The sequence below is a fragment of the Carassius carassius genome, chromosome 16 (assembly GCF_963082965.1).
Source record: "Carassius carassius chromosome 16, fCarCar2.1, whole genome shotgun sequence".
NCBI classification, from domain to species: domain Eukaryota; kingdom Metazoa; phylum Chordata; class Actinopteri; order Cypriniformes; family Cyprinidae; genus Carassius; species Carassius carassius.
In genome coordinates, this window is record NC_081770.1 from 23,320,736 (window position 1) to 23,340,567 (window position 19,832).

General features: G+C 34.2%; 1 protein-coding gene and 1 long non-coding RNA gene across 3 annotated transcripts in view; both read right to left on the minus strand.

The window, feature by feature from the left end:
• LOC132159954 (E-selectin-like) overlaps positions 1-19,832 on the minus strand; it is a 159,477-nt gene that overhangs the window by 8,591 nt on the left and 131,054 nt on the right. Inside the window, exons 2-5 of one of the 2 annotated variants that reach the window (XM_059569647.1) lie at positions 10,798-10,824; positions 10,541-10,613; positions 10,069-10,260; positions 9,527-9,718 (exon numbers count right to left, since the gene is read on the minus strand). In XM_059569647.1, the coding sequence (XP_059425630.1) occupies positions 9,527-9,718; positions 10,069-10,260; positions 10,541-10,613; positions 10,798-10,821 (481 nt within the window). In that variant the 5' untranslated portion in view covers positions 10,822-10,824. Of the gene's footprint in view, positions 1-9,526; positions 9,719-10,068; positions 10,261-10,540; positions 10,614-10,797; positions 11,244-19,832 lie in introns of those variants that run through there. The other variant, XM_059569646.1, reaches the window with a different exon arrangement.
• Positions 1,135-2,521, minus strand: LOC132159957 (uncharacterized). Its single transcript, XR_009437925.1, has 4 exons — positions 2,430-2,521; positions 2,162-2,353; positions 1,681-1,856; positions 1,135-1,570 (listed from the first exon to the last, which is right to left on the minus strand). It is a non-coding gene; the product is annotated as an uncharacterized LOC132159957 (long non-coding RNA).

Below are 19,832 nucleotides of genomic sequence, written 5' to 3' on the forward strand. Positions count from 1 at the left end.
CAATAACAAATCACTTGCCTTGACATTTTGAACAATTATTAAAATTACAACCAAAAGCTAAAGGTGAGGGTTTTTACAGGAACTCTCATTTTGAGCTCAGTTCACAAGTACTGGACCCCTTTTTTTTTTGCTTGGGTATTAACAAGTTAATAATTTACCTATGTCAAAAAGATGACTTTCTTACACCAGACCTCTCTGTGCACAAACATAAATAAATAAATTGTACATGATGCAGCAAATCATGTTTGTCATTTGGACACACAAAAAAATGACCTTAGAGAAGTCAAACTTCTTGAGTGAAATGTATGTAACATACTGTATGAACAGGAAGCAAAGAGCAGGTTTCAAAATAATTGCCATGTTTACAGTTTAAACCTGATGGATGTTTTTAACTGGTTTCATGTACTTTATGTGATTGATTCAAGAAGAACATTATGTTATAAATGAATCTGTCCCATTAGAAATGAGTGAGACGAGAGAAGATCCACAACACTTTCAAGCTTCAAACAATTCAATAGTACAAGCATTGCAAAATATCTGTAACTGCTATTATATTGTGAAATGTGTTTATTAGAATTGAGCAATCTTTTGAACTGATAAACAAAAGACAAAAGAAAGATGAGGAGTTTGACACCCATTTGTCTTTGCTTAAATTGTAGTTTCCTAGATGAACTGTTGATCTTCCTTATCTCACAATGAAAAAGAAAATGTTGTTTTTAACTTTAATAGTTGGATGTCATTTACTGGATGTTGCAGGGTAGACTTGGTAAACACTGATATGTTAAACTCAAAGGTCTTTAGTTTATTTGCAAATGGTTGGCATGTGCTAACTGAGTCTTTGCACAATCAATAAATACTTTTAAAACAGGGCTTCTTTAAAAAATAATAAAAATAAAACAACAACAATATATGCAGTTTAAAAAAATTCACTTTCAATTAATATACAAATATATATATATATATTTTATCTATTATATAACAAATTATAAGTATACAATTATCTGGATTGATTAAAATTTGTAACATATTTTTTTTTAATCAAATATCCAGGTAAATACAAATCTAAATTGTAGACATTGAACAATTTCTTCATATTGAGAATGTTATTTTACTGTGTTAAATGTCACTGGATTACTGAATTTACACCCGAGAGTCAAACATTTTAAAATGTTTATTACATCACATTAAAACACTCATTGACATAATTTCCATTTTTGGAATTTAAGGACGAATTTACAAGTTATTGTGGAGGGTCTACAAAATGCATGAAACCAACCAACAACAGACACATGTAGTGTACTTATTTCATCAATGCTTTAGGATTTTTATTTTGTAAAATAAAAACTTGTACATTGTGTTGTTAATGAAGTGTTGATTTTATGCACACCGAGGTAGATGCATCACTCCATTTATACATGTTTGTCTTAAGGCAGTTTCATCTTTTATATATTTGCCTGTCTGACATGCAAAGAGACTGCATCCATGTGTGGTGAGAATATTTTTTACTGTTCACTCCACTTCAACTCTATACCCCTTTTATTAATTTCTTCCACTGTCACCAAACACGGCTCTAAAACAAACTTAAAAATGTAACAATAAACATACATTTATTTATCTGCACAACCTATATTTTAAACTACAACATTAAGACATAAAAAACAGGTGAGTGTCTCTACTTACTCAAACACGTAAAGTATCCTCTCCATTCACCTTGCACACAGGTCAAGTAGCCTTCCATTGTGAATTTATTATAGCACATGTATTTTACTTTATTTTCATAACTATATTCTTTTTTTTTGGCATTTCTACTGTGTCTGCATTTTGCTGGAGTGGTGGTGGCCCACATTCAGTTCTCTCTGAAGGCAAACACATTTTCCTTGATTATTATTTATTTGAATCGGTATTAACTGTAACGTTTAGTCAGTGTTTCAATAATTAGTCACGATATTAGCAAGATTTATTTTTATGGTGTTTTATGGTGTAACTCTAAAAAAATTTCAATGTAATGCACTGTAAGAGGCCTTTTTCTAAAAAAATACTTAAGGTTAATTGAAACAATAATTGGTTAAAAAGTTGGTACTTAGGTTTGCTATTTTGTCAAAGCACCTAATACCAATACAGTATGAGAAAGCACCTCTAATATAAAAATAAAAGCCCTTACTTTCACATTTTGGAAATGGACTGCTTCATTCTCCATTTTTCTGGCCAGTGATTTCTCGCTGTCCTTTTAAAATAAGTCCTTGTCCATTGCATGAAAATATTAAATAATGTCCAGGTTTGACAGGACCCTCAATATCAGGAAATCGCTCTATTCTGATGTTGTTTTCTGTTGTGTTCAGAGGACATGTGACATCTAGAGAAAGAAGAAATACTGGTCTTTTTTTTTTTTTACTACATAATCATACAAAGATCAGCGAATGTCTTCATACCTCCACATTTTGGAAAGAACTGATCCCATTTTCCATTTGACAAGCATTCAATTGTTCGCTGGCCATACATCTTCAGGTTCACAGCAGTTTATTGTCAGCTGATATTAATCAATAAAGTAAAACTAAGAAGAAATGCTCTATTAAATTTAAACCATACTAAGGTGTATGCCATGCTATACTAATAATAAAATCAATGATAAGTTTTCTTCATGTTTAGACCCACATTTGGATTTTATAGAACATGAGCTTTAATGGAAAAACCAATCATTGTATTCAGACAGGTATTTTAAATTATTTTACATTTCCAAAAGAGGTAGTTAAACACACTTAAGCAGTAGTAATTTTTTAAGCAGTGATATGAATTTGCAAACTATGTGTTGCTGAAAGCAGCTGCCCCCTTCCATTCACCCCTCCAAACAGGACTTGATCCTAAAAAAAATACTTTAGTCCCTGGGTGACCCTGTGGCTTTGTCCATGTTTGTGTGCTAATATTAACTGAAGTTATGCTTTTTAATCTTTTGTTTCCTTTGGCAGCATATGTGAACAACATAGTTCAGGATTTGAAGCACATAAAAAGAGTTGATTTATTTTACTTAGACTTGTCAACTAGAAATGATGTACAAGGAATGTGAACATTTGACATGGCTGGTAAATACTGAGGTATTTAAACATTACCTACCGAGTAGGGCTGTGAATCTTTGGGAAGGCAGCGATGCGATTCGATTCAAGATTCATAGGTTTTCGATTCGATTCAAGAACAATTTTTGCAAATTTAGAACGATTCAATTCGATTCAATTCACAATTAAATTCGATTCGATTCGATTATAACGATTTGATTCTGCATTTTTAAGTGCATTCACAGGATTATTTAAATGTTTCCCCTAAAATCTTTAAATGCTTAGTCAGGAGGCAAATTACAGCAGCCTTTATGGTTAGAGAACCATAGGGAAGAAAAAAAAACAACTTTTGTCCATTGTTAAATGCTAGTTTAATGATGCGAAATGGCATACGTAAAAATGTATGTAATGCAAGATTTAAAAAAAGAGCTTAAAGAGTATTATGTATAGGCTAACATTTTGTCACACCAGGGGCATAGCCATCATTTCAGAAGTGACAGAAAAATCAAATACAATAATTTTATGTATGTAGTATTTTCATAATTATTCTAATTTTTATTTTTATTTATTTTTACAAGGAATTTTCTTATTTTTTTATTACTTTTAATTAGCTGTAAGAAATCAAATACACTACTGGACAATAATCAATCATTTGTAATCAATATTTTTTTTTTCTAATGGCAATTTTATGATTGTTTTCTATACTAGGCTACATTTAATTAGCAATTATTTTAATTTTCTGCAGAGAATAAGGTAGAATATATAGTTTATAGTTTATGTTCTGTAATTATATGTCACTTAGAACTGCATCATTCATAAATTTTATTTATTGTGGGGTTTTTTTTAAGTTTCATCAGTTCATTCTGCTTTTATTCAGTTTAGCTGCAGATAAAGGCTGGCACGTCTATGAGAGTGAGATCACTTCTCTTTTTGTGTGTGAAAACTTCTTTATCTCATTTTCACAAAATAAAATGCTATAGTAGGCTAGCTATTTAACTTTTCCTCTCCATCAGTGAATGATGATCCTGAAAGAAAATGCACCAGATGTCTGTTTGCTAAAGCTACAAACGCTACTTTCATGCATCTGATTTTCAGATAAACCTTGTGCTCTTATTTCAAGGTCACATTAATGCTGTGATTATTTTTACAGTTTCCTTCGTACATTCGGTTCATCCGCATTGTTTAAACATATTTATCATTCAATGAAACTGTGCATATGATTTAGACAATTACATTTCTGCTCCGTCCATGGAATAAATACAGTTTTCGACTGCTCAGGTAATGCTGTAAGTATGCTGACTGTGGCGGCTGGTGAAAATTATGTTAGGTGGGGCTGTCATATTCGGTTATTTTAAATAGCTTGGCCTTGGTAACCATGGGACACCAGGTCTTATAGCATTGTGGCTCCCAGGTTGTGGAATGCTTTTGCTCAAGACGTCTGTCAAGCATTCACCCTTTTCTCCTTCAAAACCTTTTTTTTTTGTCTGAATATTACTCTTTAGCTCAGAATCTTTAAATTTTACCTTATTATTAATGTTTATGTTACTTGCTTGAATCTTTAACCTAACTTTTGTAACTGAACTCTGTATATTTATATCTGCCCTTGGTATGTCTATCTTTGATGTTGAGGTTTATTTAGTTCAATTCCTTAACCTAGGCCTATATTGTAAAGCGACTTTGTTGGAAAGGCTATATAAATAAAAAAATCCTATTATAATTAATAACCACCCAGGATACCAGTGCTCTGTGAAAAGTAATTATTTAATGCCAATATTAAAAGGTTGAGGCATTTTTGCACAAAAACAAACATATTGCACAAACTTTCTATTTGCATTTGAAATTTAACTCAAACAAAATACTTAGTCATTAATTAGCTGATTAAATACAACTATTACCTGCAACAATTTTGAGTGATTTCAAACAAATGTTCCACAAAATGTACAGTAAATAAACATAATAAACTCGATACTTTAGTAGTGGCTCGCGCCCATTGCTCGCGCCTCGCGGCCGCGCGCAGTTTGGGGCGCTAGGCGAAGCGCCCATAGCTGACTAGATTTTAGCTCGCTGATTGGCTACAGTTTATGTCAAACATTTATATCTAAAATCAGCAATTGGCTAAACTGCTCCAAAGACCCGCCTTTCTGGGGCGCTTTCTCCAGCGCCCCAGAGCTGATCACGTGTACAGATCTAGACGGGACGTGTAGAAAAACAAACATTTTGAGTTTCTATAATATTTTTCAAATATACTAGCTGCATTTACTATCTCAAACACACAAATATTGATAATTTTATATATGATTTATTTATGTATTTACATGTATTTGACTGCAGTCTATGATATATGCTCATGGGGGGGCGGCGCCCTAGCGCCCTCTATTGGCCAGCCGCCCCTGATGCTGAGAGCCATTGACAGACTACAGAAAAGTAAAGCTACTTCACTTTAGTATTACTGGCCCCAAATCCTATAGATCGCACGTCAGCTGCGTCAGAGACGAACGGAGTGCGAGCGCAATCCTGTGACAGTCTCGGTAAACAGTGGAGCGCGTGAAGGAACAGATTAGAGGCACGATTCACGAACACTGTTCAATGTCTCCATTAATTTGTGCTTGTAGTAACTTAATGTGTATATATTTTGAAAGTATTAGAATCGCTATAGAAATCACGATTCATTCGATTCTTAGCATTTTGAATCGATTACTGTCCGAGATCGGCGATTCATGATTCAAAAATCATGTTTCAAGATCGATGCATATGCATCGTCAGGGTTTGTAATCGATGCATCGAGAAAACGAGTGAATTGTTACACCCCTACTACCGAGTGGTTTAGAAATCCAAAAACCCTGAGTTTCCCTTTTCTGGGGTTAACAGAGTTTCCAAAAACAACAACAACAACAAAAACGCTTTCTGGCATACACCCATGCATATTTTGTACATCTCCTTTATCTATCACACCTAATTCAGCTTGTCAGCTCATTAATGGAGACTGCAAGACTGAAGTGTGTTTGTCTAATAAGGGAAACTTACATATTGTGCATTGCTGGGATGCCTCGAGGACAGGTTTGAAAACCACTGGTCGTATATGCCCATGTTGTTTCCTGATCCTGCTGTGCTCTGTCCTGGAACCCATTCTTCGTACCTCGCTTGGGCTAATACATCTGAGATGATTTGAAAGATGCCAGATCTTCTAATCGTGAAAACTGATCTTTGGCTAATTTTGTTCTTCAAACGAATTTGCACATTTGAATCAAATATCTGAATAAAATTGTCTGTGCGTTCTCATATTCCCTGAAAAGGGCAGATGTATTGATACTGGAAACCATGATCAGCAATGCTGCGATTGGCTTGTGGGCAAGATAGCAACCCAATGAAATCATATGATTAAAAAAGACACCTGATGAAAAACTTTAAAAATTTCTGGAAATTTATAAGGACATACACCGAACAAAACTACATAAATGGTATAATAGATATATCAAGCCACTCCCACTATAGCTGTCGGTACACAAATTAATGCATGACTCAGATTAACTGTATAGTATGTGTGTAAGGCTCTACAACAATCAGAAAGTAATTATTTTATCATTAATAAATATTTCAATGAGTAAAACTGGCTGTCTCTATAGTATTATAGACTACACAGCATTATTATATTATTTTTCAGTCATTTCTTTCAATTATTATTATTTTTAATTACTGTCCCTGGCTTATTTTACATGAAATAAGCCTGCTCCCGAGCAAGTTTAAGCTTACGGACCGGTTGCTATGACAGCAGCTCCGGGATGAGCTTTGAAGAACCAACCAATCCAAGATTAGGTTATGTCACATTTACGGCCATAAAAAGTCCTAAATGGTAAAAGAAAGTCTTAATTATGATTAATTTTGGGGAAAGAAAGAAAATAATTGCGATACGGCTGAATGTGATGATTAAAAAAGGAAATGATTTCATTGAATCGGTGGTACTCAAACCTGTCCTGCAGTACCTCTAGCCCTGCACAGTTTGTATGTTTCCCTCATCTATCACACCTGATTCAACTCATCAATGCATTAGTGGAGACTGCAAGACCTGAAGTGGGTGTCAGATACAGGGAGACATACAAACTGTGCAGTGCTGGGGGTACTTCATGGAGAGGTTTGAGAACCACTGCATTAAATAAACATGAGCGCTGCATGTTTCAAATTCAGGTGTTGTGCTACTTTGTGTACTGTGGTTACCGCGAAAATTTCTGCCATTCCAAAAGTGTCACCTGCTGGCAGAGAATGAATGTGCAATTTCAATAAATCCATCTGCTGTTTTTATTCAGACCAGTGCGAAAATCTAGCCATATTTTACAGAGCAAATGTGCAGAGTTATAAATGTGAACCCTTTAATCGACAAGAAGATAATGTATTGTATATGACAAACTGCTTTGTTTTGAACTCTCTCTCACAACAGACCCAGAAGAAAAGACAATGCTGAATAAAGTCATAGTTTTTGCTATTTTTGGACCAAAATGTATTTTCAATACTACAAAATATTCTAACTGACCCTCTGATGTCACATGGACTACTTTGATGTTTTTCTTATCTTTCTGAACATGGACAGTATACCGTACACACAGCTTCAATGGAGGGACTGAGAGCTCTCTGACTAAATCTAAAATATCTTTAACTGTGTTCCAAAGATAAACGGAGGTCTCACGGGTTTGGAACGACATGAGGGTAAGTTATTAATGACATAATTTAGATTTTTGGGTTAACTAACCCTTTAAGAACACAACAGTTATAATAATGTGTTATAACTACGGGCTTGACAGAAAGTGTTACCAAAAACTCTTATAAAAAGTCTTAAATTTGAGCCTAAAAATCCTGCGGATATCCTGAACTGAGCTAATGAGTGTTCACTCTGACATCTACTGGTTATAATGGTCATTTCATGTCATTTTCATCTTAAAAGTCTTTGTTTTCCACCAGAATGCAATTTTTTTCAAGGCATCTTAATAAATGAAGAATGAATCCTTAAAGTTAATTACATAAAGTGAATACATGCACTGACTTGCAGTATTTAGGAAAAATTTAGGGTTAAAGGGTTAATATTATTTTCATCCATGCACATCTAAAGAATTATACATTTAGTATGTCTTTAGTTGTTTGTTTGTTTGTTTGCTATTACTTAAAAGAAGTCCAAAACAGACAAACTGAATAGGGCAGTTTTATTTTATTTTGATCTGCTCAAGTTCTTCTTGCCTCGTAGTACAGTTGATGCTTCATCTATGTTTTATTTCCACTGTCACACACACTCAGGCAAAGTCATCACTCCATCATTACACTTTTGTCTGAAGCCAACACCTACTGATCTTTTGCCCCACTGACACTTAAAGGTGACGTGATCATCATGTGGTGCGAAGAACTTTTGTTCACCACCGTAGGCGAAGTCTATACCTCTTTCCTTCATTATCTCCGCTGTCACTGTACAGGGCTCTGAAATCAACACAACATGTCCCTATCAATGTCACAGTAAACATTTATTAACTAATCATCAAAACATACAACTTAAACTACAAGAAAACATCTTGATATCTGTGCATGATATGGTGGTGTGTTCATACTTACTTAAACATTTAACACTCCCGCTCCATTCTCCTTGCTGACAGGTCAAGATGTTGGAGAAAGGGGAACGTCTATCCAGTGTGTATTTACTAAAGCAGATGTATTCAACTCTCTCTCCTGTGTTGTATTCCTTTTTTGTAATATCTGTTGTATCTCCATCGTTCACTGGTGGTGGTGGACCACATTTCCCCGTGCCTGTTATCACCAAGAAAATGTATAAAAAAAATTATTACTACTACTATTATTATTATTATTATTATTATTATTATTATTGTTATTACTACTACACATGTATTTCCTTTTCTATGAAGGTTTTTAAGACCTGTATTTAAGAACTTTCATGGCAGAAAACAGTGGAACAATAAAAGTTTTTAGCTTAGTTTTTTTAAATCTGAAAAGCATTAGACCTGTTTGTTACCTTTTGATTTATTTAATAATACAGAGGACAGAACATCATATAAATCCCAGGGATAAATAATAATAATAATAATAATTATAATAATAATCTATTACTAATTAGATCTATTACTAATCTATTATTAATTAGACTAATATATCTTGTGTCTTATGGGAGGGAGTTTATAGCACAGTGGCACTAAAATATTGGACCAAAAAATTTATAGCACGGGTAATCAATATCAACTGTATTTTTGCTTTTTTTCTCAAAATTGTATTGTATTCTGTATTGTATTGACTCTTTCTTCTTTTTTTCTGCATTCTCATGGTTCATGTTCAGTGGTGACCCACATTTTATTTTTAGACTGTTGTCACCAAGCAGAAACAATTTTTAAATATTAAAAGCAAATATATTATTACAGTATTGCTTCATACCTCTATCACAAAAAAAGAAAAGAAAAAAACACACAATTCTTAAATATTTAAAGCAAACATACCTCTACATGTCGGATATGGCTGATCCCATTTTCCATCTGACTGGCATTCAATTGCTCGATGTCCGTTAAGCTTCAGGTTCACATCAGTGCATCGAAAAACTAAAATATGTCCAGGTTTGTAAGGTGAAACGATACCTGGATGTCCAAATAAAATGTCAACATTGATGAGTTGTTCCCCCTCGCAGGTGACTTCTGTAGATCAAGAAATAAAATTCAGTCATTATTAAAAGATAGTTTTACTGAAATAAAGCAGAGCAGAGCAGTTTAATGACTGCATAAAATATAAATATCGGAACAAAAAATGTATAGCACAGGTAATCGATATCAACTGTATTTTTGCTTTTTTTCCCAAAATTGTATTGTATTCTTTTTTGCATTGATTTTTTTAGGTAGGCCTAATCAATTGATTTTCTTCTTTTTTTCTGCATTCTCATGGTTCATGTTCGGTGGTGGCCCACATTTTATTTTTAGACTGTTATCACCAAGCAAAAACCATTCTTAAATATTTAAAGCAAATATATTATTACAGTATTGCTTCATACCTATACATGTTGGATACGGGTAATCCCATTTTCCATCTGACTGGCATTCAATTGCTCGATGTCCACGCATCTTCTGTTTCTCATCAGTGCATCGAAAAACTAAAATATGTCCAGGTTTGTAAGGTGAAACGATACTTGCATTTCCAAATAAAATGTCAACATTGATGAGTTGTTCCCCCTCGCAGGTGACTTCTGTAGATCAAGAAATAAAATTCAGTCATTACTAAAAGATAGTTTTACTGAAATAAAGCAGAGCAGAGCAGTTTAATGACAGCTAACTTTACTTCAAATTTAGACCCACATTTGGTTTTATGGTCAATGAAATTTCATAGAAAATGAACAAAAAAAACTATATATATATAAATAAAAATATTAATAATAAATATAGGTGACATACAAACATGATATTATTATATTTTGTGCAACATACTGGTTGTTTATTCTTTGGCTTAACGGTGTATGATTGCGTTACCTTGAGCATTTGTTGAGACATCTATGATCATTAACAGAAGAAAAAGAAACAGCTCATAAGGTTTCATTTTAAGCTGTAAAACATGATAAATTGTTTAGTTTACAAAGCTAATAAACTGTATAAATAGCATTGACTGAATAATCTAACAAATATTTAATCTTTATTAAAGGCTAATTCACTTTCCTTATTTAACACAAATCAATGCAAATATGTCTTTGGTGTTAAACATGAATGAGTACTGATAAAACTCTGATTACCTGTTTTCCAAAAGAATTATTCATGAACTCTTAAGAGCAAAGGTGATATGAATCCATGAAGTCTGTGAATCTCTGAAATGTAGATAAAAAACAACCGTCCCCTTCCCTCTGCCCCACCAAACAGGACTAAGTGCCCCCAAAAATGTGATGCAAATTAGGAACAAGTAAAAGTCACTTTACTGTGGTAAAAGACCTATTTTAGTCACTGTACATGTTGTAAAAGATACAAAATTGTGCGTTGAACTCGTAGCTCACTGAAGACACTTGGACAGAGCAGAATGATGTTGTCGTTTGGCTCTGAAGCAAAAAGCTGGTATGCATTGCACCTGCTGCCTTCTTATACTCACGCTGTGGTCGGCTGGAGCTGGATGCAATAATTGCATGTCAATGTGCATTGGCTCGTTTAGTTTACACTCGAAGTAGATTGGTCTATCGAAGCGATATCCCACGTGATGTCGAAAGTGACCGACAGAAAGGAAACTGTGTCTGTTTTATCTATTAAATGCTGAAGAACACACACAAATAATCAACACTCTCTAAAGCTACATAAGGTCAGTTAAATATTTTGGAAACTGAAAATAATATAGCATTTACAGTAAAGTCAGTAAAATCTTAATAGAAAAGATATTCAAATAAACAACAACAACAACTTGCCTTAACATTTTGAACAACAAAAAAAGCTAAAGGTGAGGAGTTTTACAGGAATTCTCATTTTGAGCTCAGTTCACAAGTACTGGATCCCTTTTGTGTTTTGTTTTTTTGGTCTGTCTGCTTGGAGATCAACAAGTTAATAATTTACCTATGTCAAAAAGATGAATTTCTTACACCAGACCTCTCTGTGCACAAACAACGTTTCCTGTTAAAAAATAAAAATCATAAAATGAATAAATAAATAGATTATAAATTAATTGTAACTGATGCAGCAACTCATGTTTGTCCTTTGGACACACCAAAAAAAATACCTTAGAGAAGTCAAACTTCTTGAGTCAAATGTATGTAACATACTGTATGAACAGGAAGCAAAGTGCAGGTTTCAAATTAATTGCCATGTTTAAAGATTAAACCTGTTAGATGTTAGATGTTGAATCAGGAAGAACATTATGTAATGAATGAATCTGTCCCATTAGAAATGAGTGAGACGAGAGAAGATTCGCAACACTTTCAAGCTTCAGACAATTCAATAGTACAAGCATTGCAAAATATCTGTAACTGCCATTATATTGTGAAATGTGTTTATTCGAATTGAGCAATCTTTTGAACTGATAAACAAAAGACAGAAGACCAGAGGTGGGTAGTAACGAGTTACATTTACTTCGTTACATTTACTTTTCGGAGTATATTTAAAGATAGGTACTTTATACTCTTACTTGAGTAAATTTTGGGGGGAAAATCTGTACTTTTACTTCGTTACTGTGGGCGACGCTCCTCTCGTTACTTTATCTTAATGCTATAATGCTTCAGTTTATTCCAAACGCGCCGTCTACTTTTCTCTGGGCAATGAGCGATGCCCATTCGCGAATGATTCATTCTTTTGAGTCAATTCTGATCAAAGGCTTGATCAAACCAATTGGCAAACGAGTGAATTGGTTCATGAATCAGTTTGAATGAGTCTTTCAGTTCCCTGCCGCACGCGCTGAGCGTCTGAAGTGGTGAGGAGTTGTAACGTTTAAAAACAGAAAGAGCGTTGAAAACATGGCTGGAACTGCACTGAATTGAAATCTGCAAAGGTTATTATTTGCTAGCGATGGAGATCCTTATTATATGAACACCGCGTGTGCTGTCTACTGTTTAACAGGTAATAACTTGGGCAACATTCGATTACAGTACACGATACCACTGTGACATTAGTTTGTTGTACGTGTGTGCATAGGCGTCGATTTCGGGGGGGACGGGGGGGACGGGGGGGACGGGGGGGACGGGGGGGACGCGTCCCCCCCAGATTTCGTCATGAGTCATTTTGTACCCACCACTTTTTTTTTTTTTTTTTTTTTTTGAAAACCTCGAGTTCAATTTAGCCGTTCTGCTGCTGCGCTGGCTACACGCTTTTCTGTTCATTAAAACTGCAACAACTGTAACATTATTTTCTCTATATGACTATCGCGCTTCTTTTTTTTAAAGAATGTTTTTCAAATGAGTTGACAGTTTGGAATGGACAGTGAACGAGCGGGAACGAGGCTACCTAGTCTTTGCTGGGATTGGCCAGAATTTCTGGTGAATGTATCATAGACGAGCAAGTCATTTAGCCTTCATACAATATCACAAGGTTGCATCCTAGTGCCATGGACTATAACATATCAAAGTGATAACCTGTAGAAATGGATGTTGTTGTACACACAGCATGGGTCTGCAGACCACTGACACAAAGGTAAGACGCGATAACTTATGTTTATTAAGATTTGCTGGTATTATGGCTAGGTCTTGTGCATTTGCACACAATCGGCTGTTTTAATTCTTCTCTTGCAATTAATGTTACGTTAGACTTCCTTAGCCAACAACTTAATTAGCTAGTTACGGTTTGCGCTCATACAGCAAGTATTGGGGGAGATGATTGTTGAGTAGTCAGTATCTTGTTTAATTATTTCTTGAATCTATTGCTGAATTCTGGAATAGTTGTGATGATGATGATGATGATGATGAGGAATGGATCAAGTTTTAGTCAAAATGCCTGATGTAGATTGGATGGATGCATGTTGTTGTGAATTGAGAGCAGTCAGATCATGGTGTGATAGTCAATAGTGTTCATGTGCTACACGTATTTTTGCTTTTTCAATCTTGATAAAATTTGTAGTGCTTAAGTTGTGTTGTGTGTAGATATGGTAAATTGTACTGGGAATTAAATCAAATTATTACATGGCTTGGTTGAATTCCACTGTAGAATGAAGTCTGTTATTTCTTGATAATAACACCGTTGCCATGAAAAACAGAGCGTTGCTATGGACGCGGCAGGATTCTAATCGTAGAGACGGAACTATTTTCTTTAGCGGAAGCAATACAATCGTGTTTAAATCAATAAACTCTTTTTTAAATCAATATTTTGTGTCAAATTATTAATTTATTTGGTGGGTAGCCATGTAATAAGCGGGATAATGTAGAGCGAGGCCCGATTTTGGGTTAGATTTTTTCCCCGTTTTCAGTGGTTATAACAAAGCAACATGAAAGAGAAATTTGGTAATCATTGTTTAGGTTCATTAAACCACGTCATGGCCATGTCATATTGTCAACATGGTACTTATATGATGATATGAAGCAGATTAGTGGGTCATATATTTTATGTCTAATGCTTTGTACGGCTTTCTTCTTCATAAAACGAGTCGGACATCATCACATTTTTGTATACATTTTTATTTATTTACATTAATAAGATACAGGACGTCTTTCAAAACATGACCTGCGCGAAAGAGAAAAAAAAATGCATCATTGTACCCAGCACTTCTGAAAATGCACTTCTGAATGCGTCTCTGTCCCCACCACATTTCAAACCAAACTGACGCCCATGCGTGTGTGGCTTATAACAGAGGGGAGTCAAGTTGAATGCAGCTTCCAAAAGACAAAAAATAGCCGATTAAGATTTTATTAATTTTAATACAATCACACTGGTGCAAGTACGTTCAGCGAGTCATATTATCAGCCGCTAAATTCAGATCTGTGATTGCTTGCTGGCGCTGATCCAGAGATAGATGTGTTTTTACAGCATTGCGCATTATAACAAATCACACATGATTCTTTTGAGCTTATTAAAGCATTGGCCAATCAGAGGCGTTCAGATGAGTCATCGCTAAAATGCCGGTGCTTCCTTCACTCGCTCACTGACTGAATACCTCTTTCTGGCGAATTCTCTCGTCAGAAACAACAAAGTGCAAATGTGTGTACGAATCTTTAATTAAGATATTGATTTCACAGTGTTAACAGTTTCAGTGATTTTAATGGGAGTTTCTGAGAGTGATTGAAATCTAGACTGTCAGTGAAAATTATCTTTAATAATGTAAATGTTATTTGCTCTCTTTCTGAACAATGAAAGATTAGTAGCAATATTTATATCACATTAACTTTCATTGTTAAATTCACATTTAATATAAAGTCGTATTAAAAATATGTTATGGCATGACACCTATATCTGTTACTTAAGTAAACAGACAGGGTTTTATAATAAATTACATAAATTGGAGTAAAGGCTGATGAAATATATACATTTATACACGCACACATACATTACATACATTTTATCTATATATCTAAATAAAAATAGGCTCAGTATATATGACCCAAAGTAACTAGTAACTAACTACTTGAGTAGATTTTTTATCCGATACTCTTTTACTCTTACTCAAGTAACTATTCAAGACTAGTACTTTTACTTTTACTTGAGTAAATATTTCTAGAAGTACTTTTACTTTTACTTGAGTACAGTTTTTGGGTACTCTACCCACCTCTGCAGAAGACAGATGAGGAGATTGACACCTATTTGTCTTTTCTTAAAATGTTGTCTCCTAGATGAACTGTTGATCCTCCTTATCTCACAATGAAAAATAAAATGTTCTTTTTAACTTTAATAGTTGGATGTCATCTAATGGATGTTGCAGGGTAGACTTGGTAAACACTGATATGTTAAACTCAAAGGTCTTTAGTTTATTTGCAAATGGTTGGTGTGTGCTAACTGAGTCTTTGCACAATCAATAAATACTTTCAAAAAAGGGCTTCTTAAAAAATAAATACAACAACAACAATATATGCAGTTTAAAAAATTCACTTTCAACTAATATACAAATATATTGTTTTACATTATTATATAACAAATTATGATAACATTTTAGAATAATGGTCCATTAGTCAATGTTAGTTAATTCATTAATTAACATGAACAAACAATGAACAATACATTTATTACTGTATTTATTTATCTTTGTTAATGTTAGTTACTGAAAACACAGTTATTCATTGTTAGTTCATGCTTATTCACAGTGCATTAACTAATGTTAACAAGCTCAACTTTTGATTTGAATAATGCATTAGCAAATGCCCCGCCCTTGCTCAAGCGGCAAGCTCTCTCTGCTCCAGTATACTGTACGGTAGTTAAAATAGCATCAGTATTTCCATATCAGTTTTAACTGGATTCAGACCCTGAGAATATTTAACAAGAGGATAGCGCAGAACCTTTGCACACACAGATATTGCAAGACATATTAGAGTGGTAACATTTTTATTTTATTTTTTGGGCTAAATCAAATTTTAGATGTCAATAACAGCTTAAAAACAACTGCATTTACTATGTACAGATAAGTGCAACGGTAATATGTGTTACATCGCAGAAACGCCAGTCAACTTATACTTTGAAATGTAACTAACACACACAACAACAAATATAAAGCAGCACACTTACAGGCTGTGATGCAGATAAAGCAGATTGTCCCAACAAAGTGGGAACTGCTCCATCTTTTAGCAAAAGCTTTTTGGCAAAACCAGCACTGTACTCCCTTCATGATTCCCCTCAAAACATGAAACTACAGCAGCACTTCTTTGTCATCGTCTTGTCTGATCCACTCAATCGAGCGTTTTAACTACGACGTCGCCCCTCCCAACCCCCCAACCATTTCCATAGGGGGGATTTATTTTAATGACATTCTAATTGGCCGCTTTGTGACATCACAAACCCTGGAAAACAACGCTTTAGTCCAAACGAGCCATTTGTTGTAGATCTTGAAAAGGGATTAAAAAAAAAATAATCTCCCTTTGGAGTGGACTTTGAAACATACACAACTGGTCTTCATTCATCATATCTGGTCCTTGGGTTTTAACTGTAATTCCCCTAAACAATTGTTCGCCACAAGACTGGTACTGTGCACTAAAAAAGCAAGTAGGGTTATTTTTTATTTCATGGTGTAGAATCATTTTCAAAACCATTGGCAGAACTACCACATATTGTATACTGCCGTATAGATATTTTAATATTAAAAAAAAAATAATAATAATTGTCCATCCATTTTTTTTCATGGCACTCATTATTTCAAGCTTTGAAATTGGTTTAGTCCAAGTCTTCTAAAAAGAATCCTTCACTTTATACGATGAACAGATTTTATATAGGCTTTTATTGACATATATAAATATTGTTCAATTACAAAAATCTCAATTTTAAACATTTGTTCATTCTGTGCGCCATTTGTTCATCGATTTGCCACCCCAGGTGCCCCCCTATAAGATGTCTTGTGATTGGTTAATTTTATGGCCAATCATTTTATAGACTTTACTGAAGTTCGCGATTCAAAGAAGTGCAGCGTCGTCAGAGAAACAACGCTTGTCGCGGACTTGGACTTTTACTTTATTAAGTGTGGGAAGTCGAGACACTAGTGATGGGAAGTTCGGATCATTATACTGACTCAGACTTTTAAGTCTCATTCAGCAAAATGAACGAATCTTTTTTCGAGTCATTTCATTCTTTTTAGCAAAATGCAATTAAAATGTTATGTGTTACTTCCCCAACACATCTTAAGCAAACGCTGATCACACTACAAACAATACAAAACTAAAATGCTATAAAGATACAGAAAAGATTAATTAATTGTTTACCTGGGTCTTCAGTCTGTGATTAATTCACCTCTTGTCTGTCTTGTCGGGTTCAAATCATTACTTAATCACGTGACAGATCTATGCGCTATTTTTGTCACTGTGTTTTTGTTACTGTTTCTTGAGGATCTGTGGTGTGTTATTATTTTATAAATAAATAAAACCTTGTTATAAATAAAATATTGATTAATTTGTCTTTTTGACTGTCTATCAGTAAATAAACACTAGGCTATATAATAATATAATAATCCAAGTATTTATAGCCTAGTTTAATTTTTAATCCAATTTTGAGTTTGCTGGTATAATAATTGCTTAAATTGGCCTAATATATGTATAAGATGCTTGCTCAAAAAGGACATAATGACATAAATTAAAAGCAAATTTTGAATCCTAAACAGTACAGTTCTATAGTCTAATCTGAAGGGTGAACTCAAAAGACATAAATCATACAACAAGGTAATTTTTGAAGATTAGAAAACAAAAACAAAAAAAAAACAATCAAAGTGATGTCGCCGTCACAGAGACAACTCGTTCTTCCCTAGTCACATTAAAGATTCGTTCAACGAATCGTTCAAGAATGACACATCACAAGACACCAAACAAAGAGCTGGTAGGTAACCTTAATGTTTTTCATGGTTTTCTCAGATCAATGTTTTTACCACGTCAGGCTCTGGTCGCGTTGGTCGTGGTTGATTTCAATCGAATGTTCAGTCAACATTTAATAAAACACAATAAAAGTAAAATATGCTGGGTGCTATCAAACAATAAACAGTCATGGTGATTTGCATATTTTGTACCAGTTTTTTTTGTGACAGTGACCACATAACAAGATTGAACCAAATGACAATATGCACAGAATGTTCCATAATAATAATTGTCTGGTGACATGTTACTTGTTAATGCATGAGAGTTTGCACTGCAAGTCAGTTAGATAGTCAAATTTTCAGGCATAACTTAGTCATTTACACGTGAAATGATGTGCGTATTCTGTGCATTTCATTCACAATTTGATTTTTTTTTTTTTTTGAGATTGAGAATAACATACACACATACGTGTTTCTTTTGAAGGCAGGGAAGAGAGCAGTGCCAAGCCATGAAAAGAAGTAAAGATATAGGGAGTTTCTTTCAAATAAAAAAATAAAAAAACTATTAACTATTTATTCTCAAATTTAACTTAATGGATATATACAGGGATGACAAAATACTAAATTAATGAAAAATGTGCTTTATTACTGCATCTGTTTACAAGTAACTTTATTCAAGTTAAAAAATAATAAAATAGGATTTACATAATATACTGTATACTGTAGAATTTAGCTTTTTTTTTTTTTTGGGGTCTCTGGCTGCCACCCCATATGGAGGCAGTGCCCCAGCATGGCCCCCCCCCCCCCACTGAAAATGCTCTAGACACGCCCCTGAGAGCCATATACAGTATGCTAGACCTATTTATCTAGATAAATGGAATATCAGATGGCTTTGACCTGTAATGACTATACAATGTAGTGATGCAGTTAGACTAGGATATTTATATGTACAAATCAGATAAATATCCCATTCCAAAACATTTCTAGCATACATTTATAATGTAAAGAAATTAAACTTCCATCATTAATTTTTGAAAGACTTACTGGTGCATTTCACTTTCAACCACTAAAATTTCTAGAAGGATTTTCATTGGTCAGGCTTAGATCTATTCTGAATGGTTGATATCTTTTCACGGACATTCAGACTCAGATTCTATTTGGTGTATAATCAGTAGAAACTGTGGAAAATGAGTAATGGAACCGTATCAGATATTTCAGTATCTGTATGAAAATATAGACATTTATGATAACACTACCATGTAGTTTGTTTCTCCAAGCTCTGAGTCCATAAATCACGCTGATCTCCCTCATGTCTGATCAGCTCTTTTCTCTTTTCTTTTCCGATCAGCGCTTTTCCCACTGGTTCAGATATCAGCGTTTTTATTGGTCCCTTCACGATCTGATATTTTTATTGGCTGCTGAAGTGCCGTCAAAAGTTTGAATATTAATTACTATTGTGGGCGTAGGCTACTCAGTAATGAACTATGATTTAAAAGTAACAAAAGTCGATTATTTTGCTTAATTTGTACTGAAGTACAAGTAAAAGTACAGCTTTAAAAATACACTCAAAAAAGTATAAGTACCCGAAAAAACTACTTAATTGCAGTAACGTGAGTAGTTGTAATTTGTTAACTCCACCACTGCCCACACCCCCTGACCCTGTCCTTCCACTGGTAAGTCCTCGGCACTCATTTCCCCTATTTTAGGGTGTATGGTGTTTTATACTTGGTTTTTTTAGTAATTGTATGAATAAAATTATTGTCTTTTAATGGAACTACGTCTCTGGCTTCATGCATAATTCAAACCTGTGTGCTTTCTGTATTTTGGTGGTTCAAATATTGAGCTAGTCAAATTCTGTTCTCAGGGTAAAATTTCCCTGGTGGATTTGCGAAA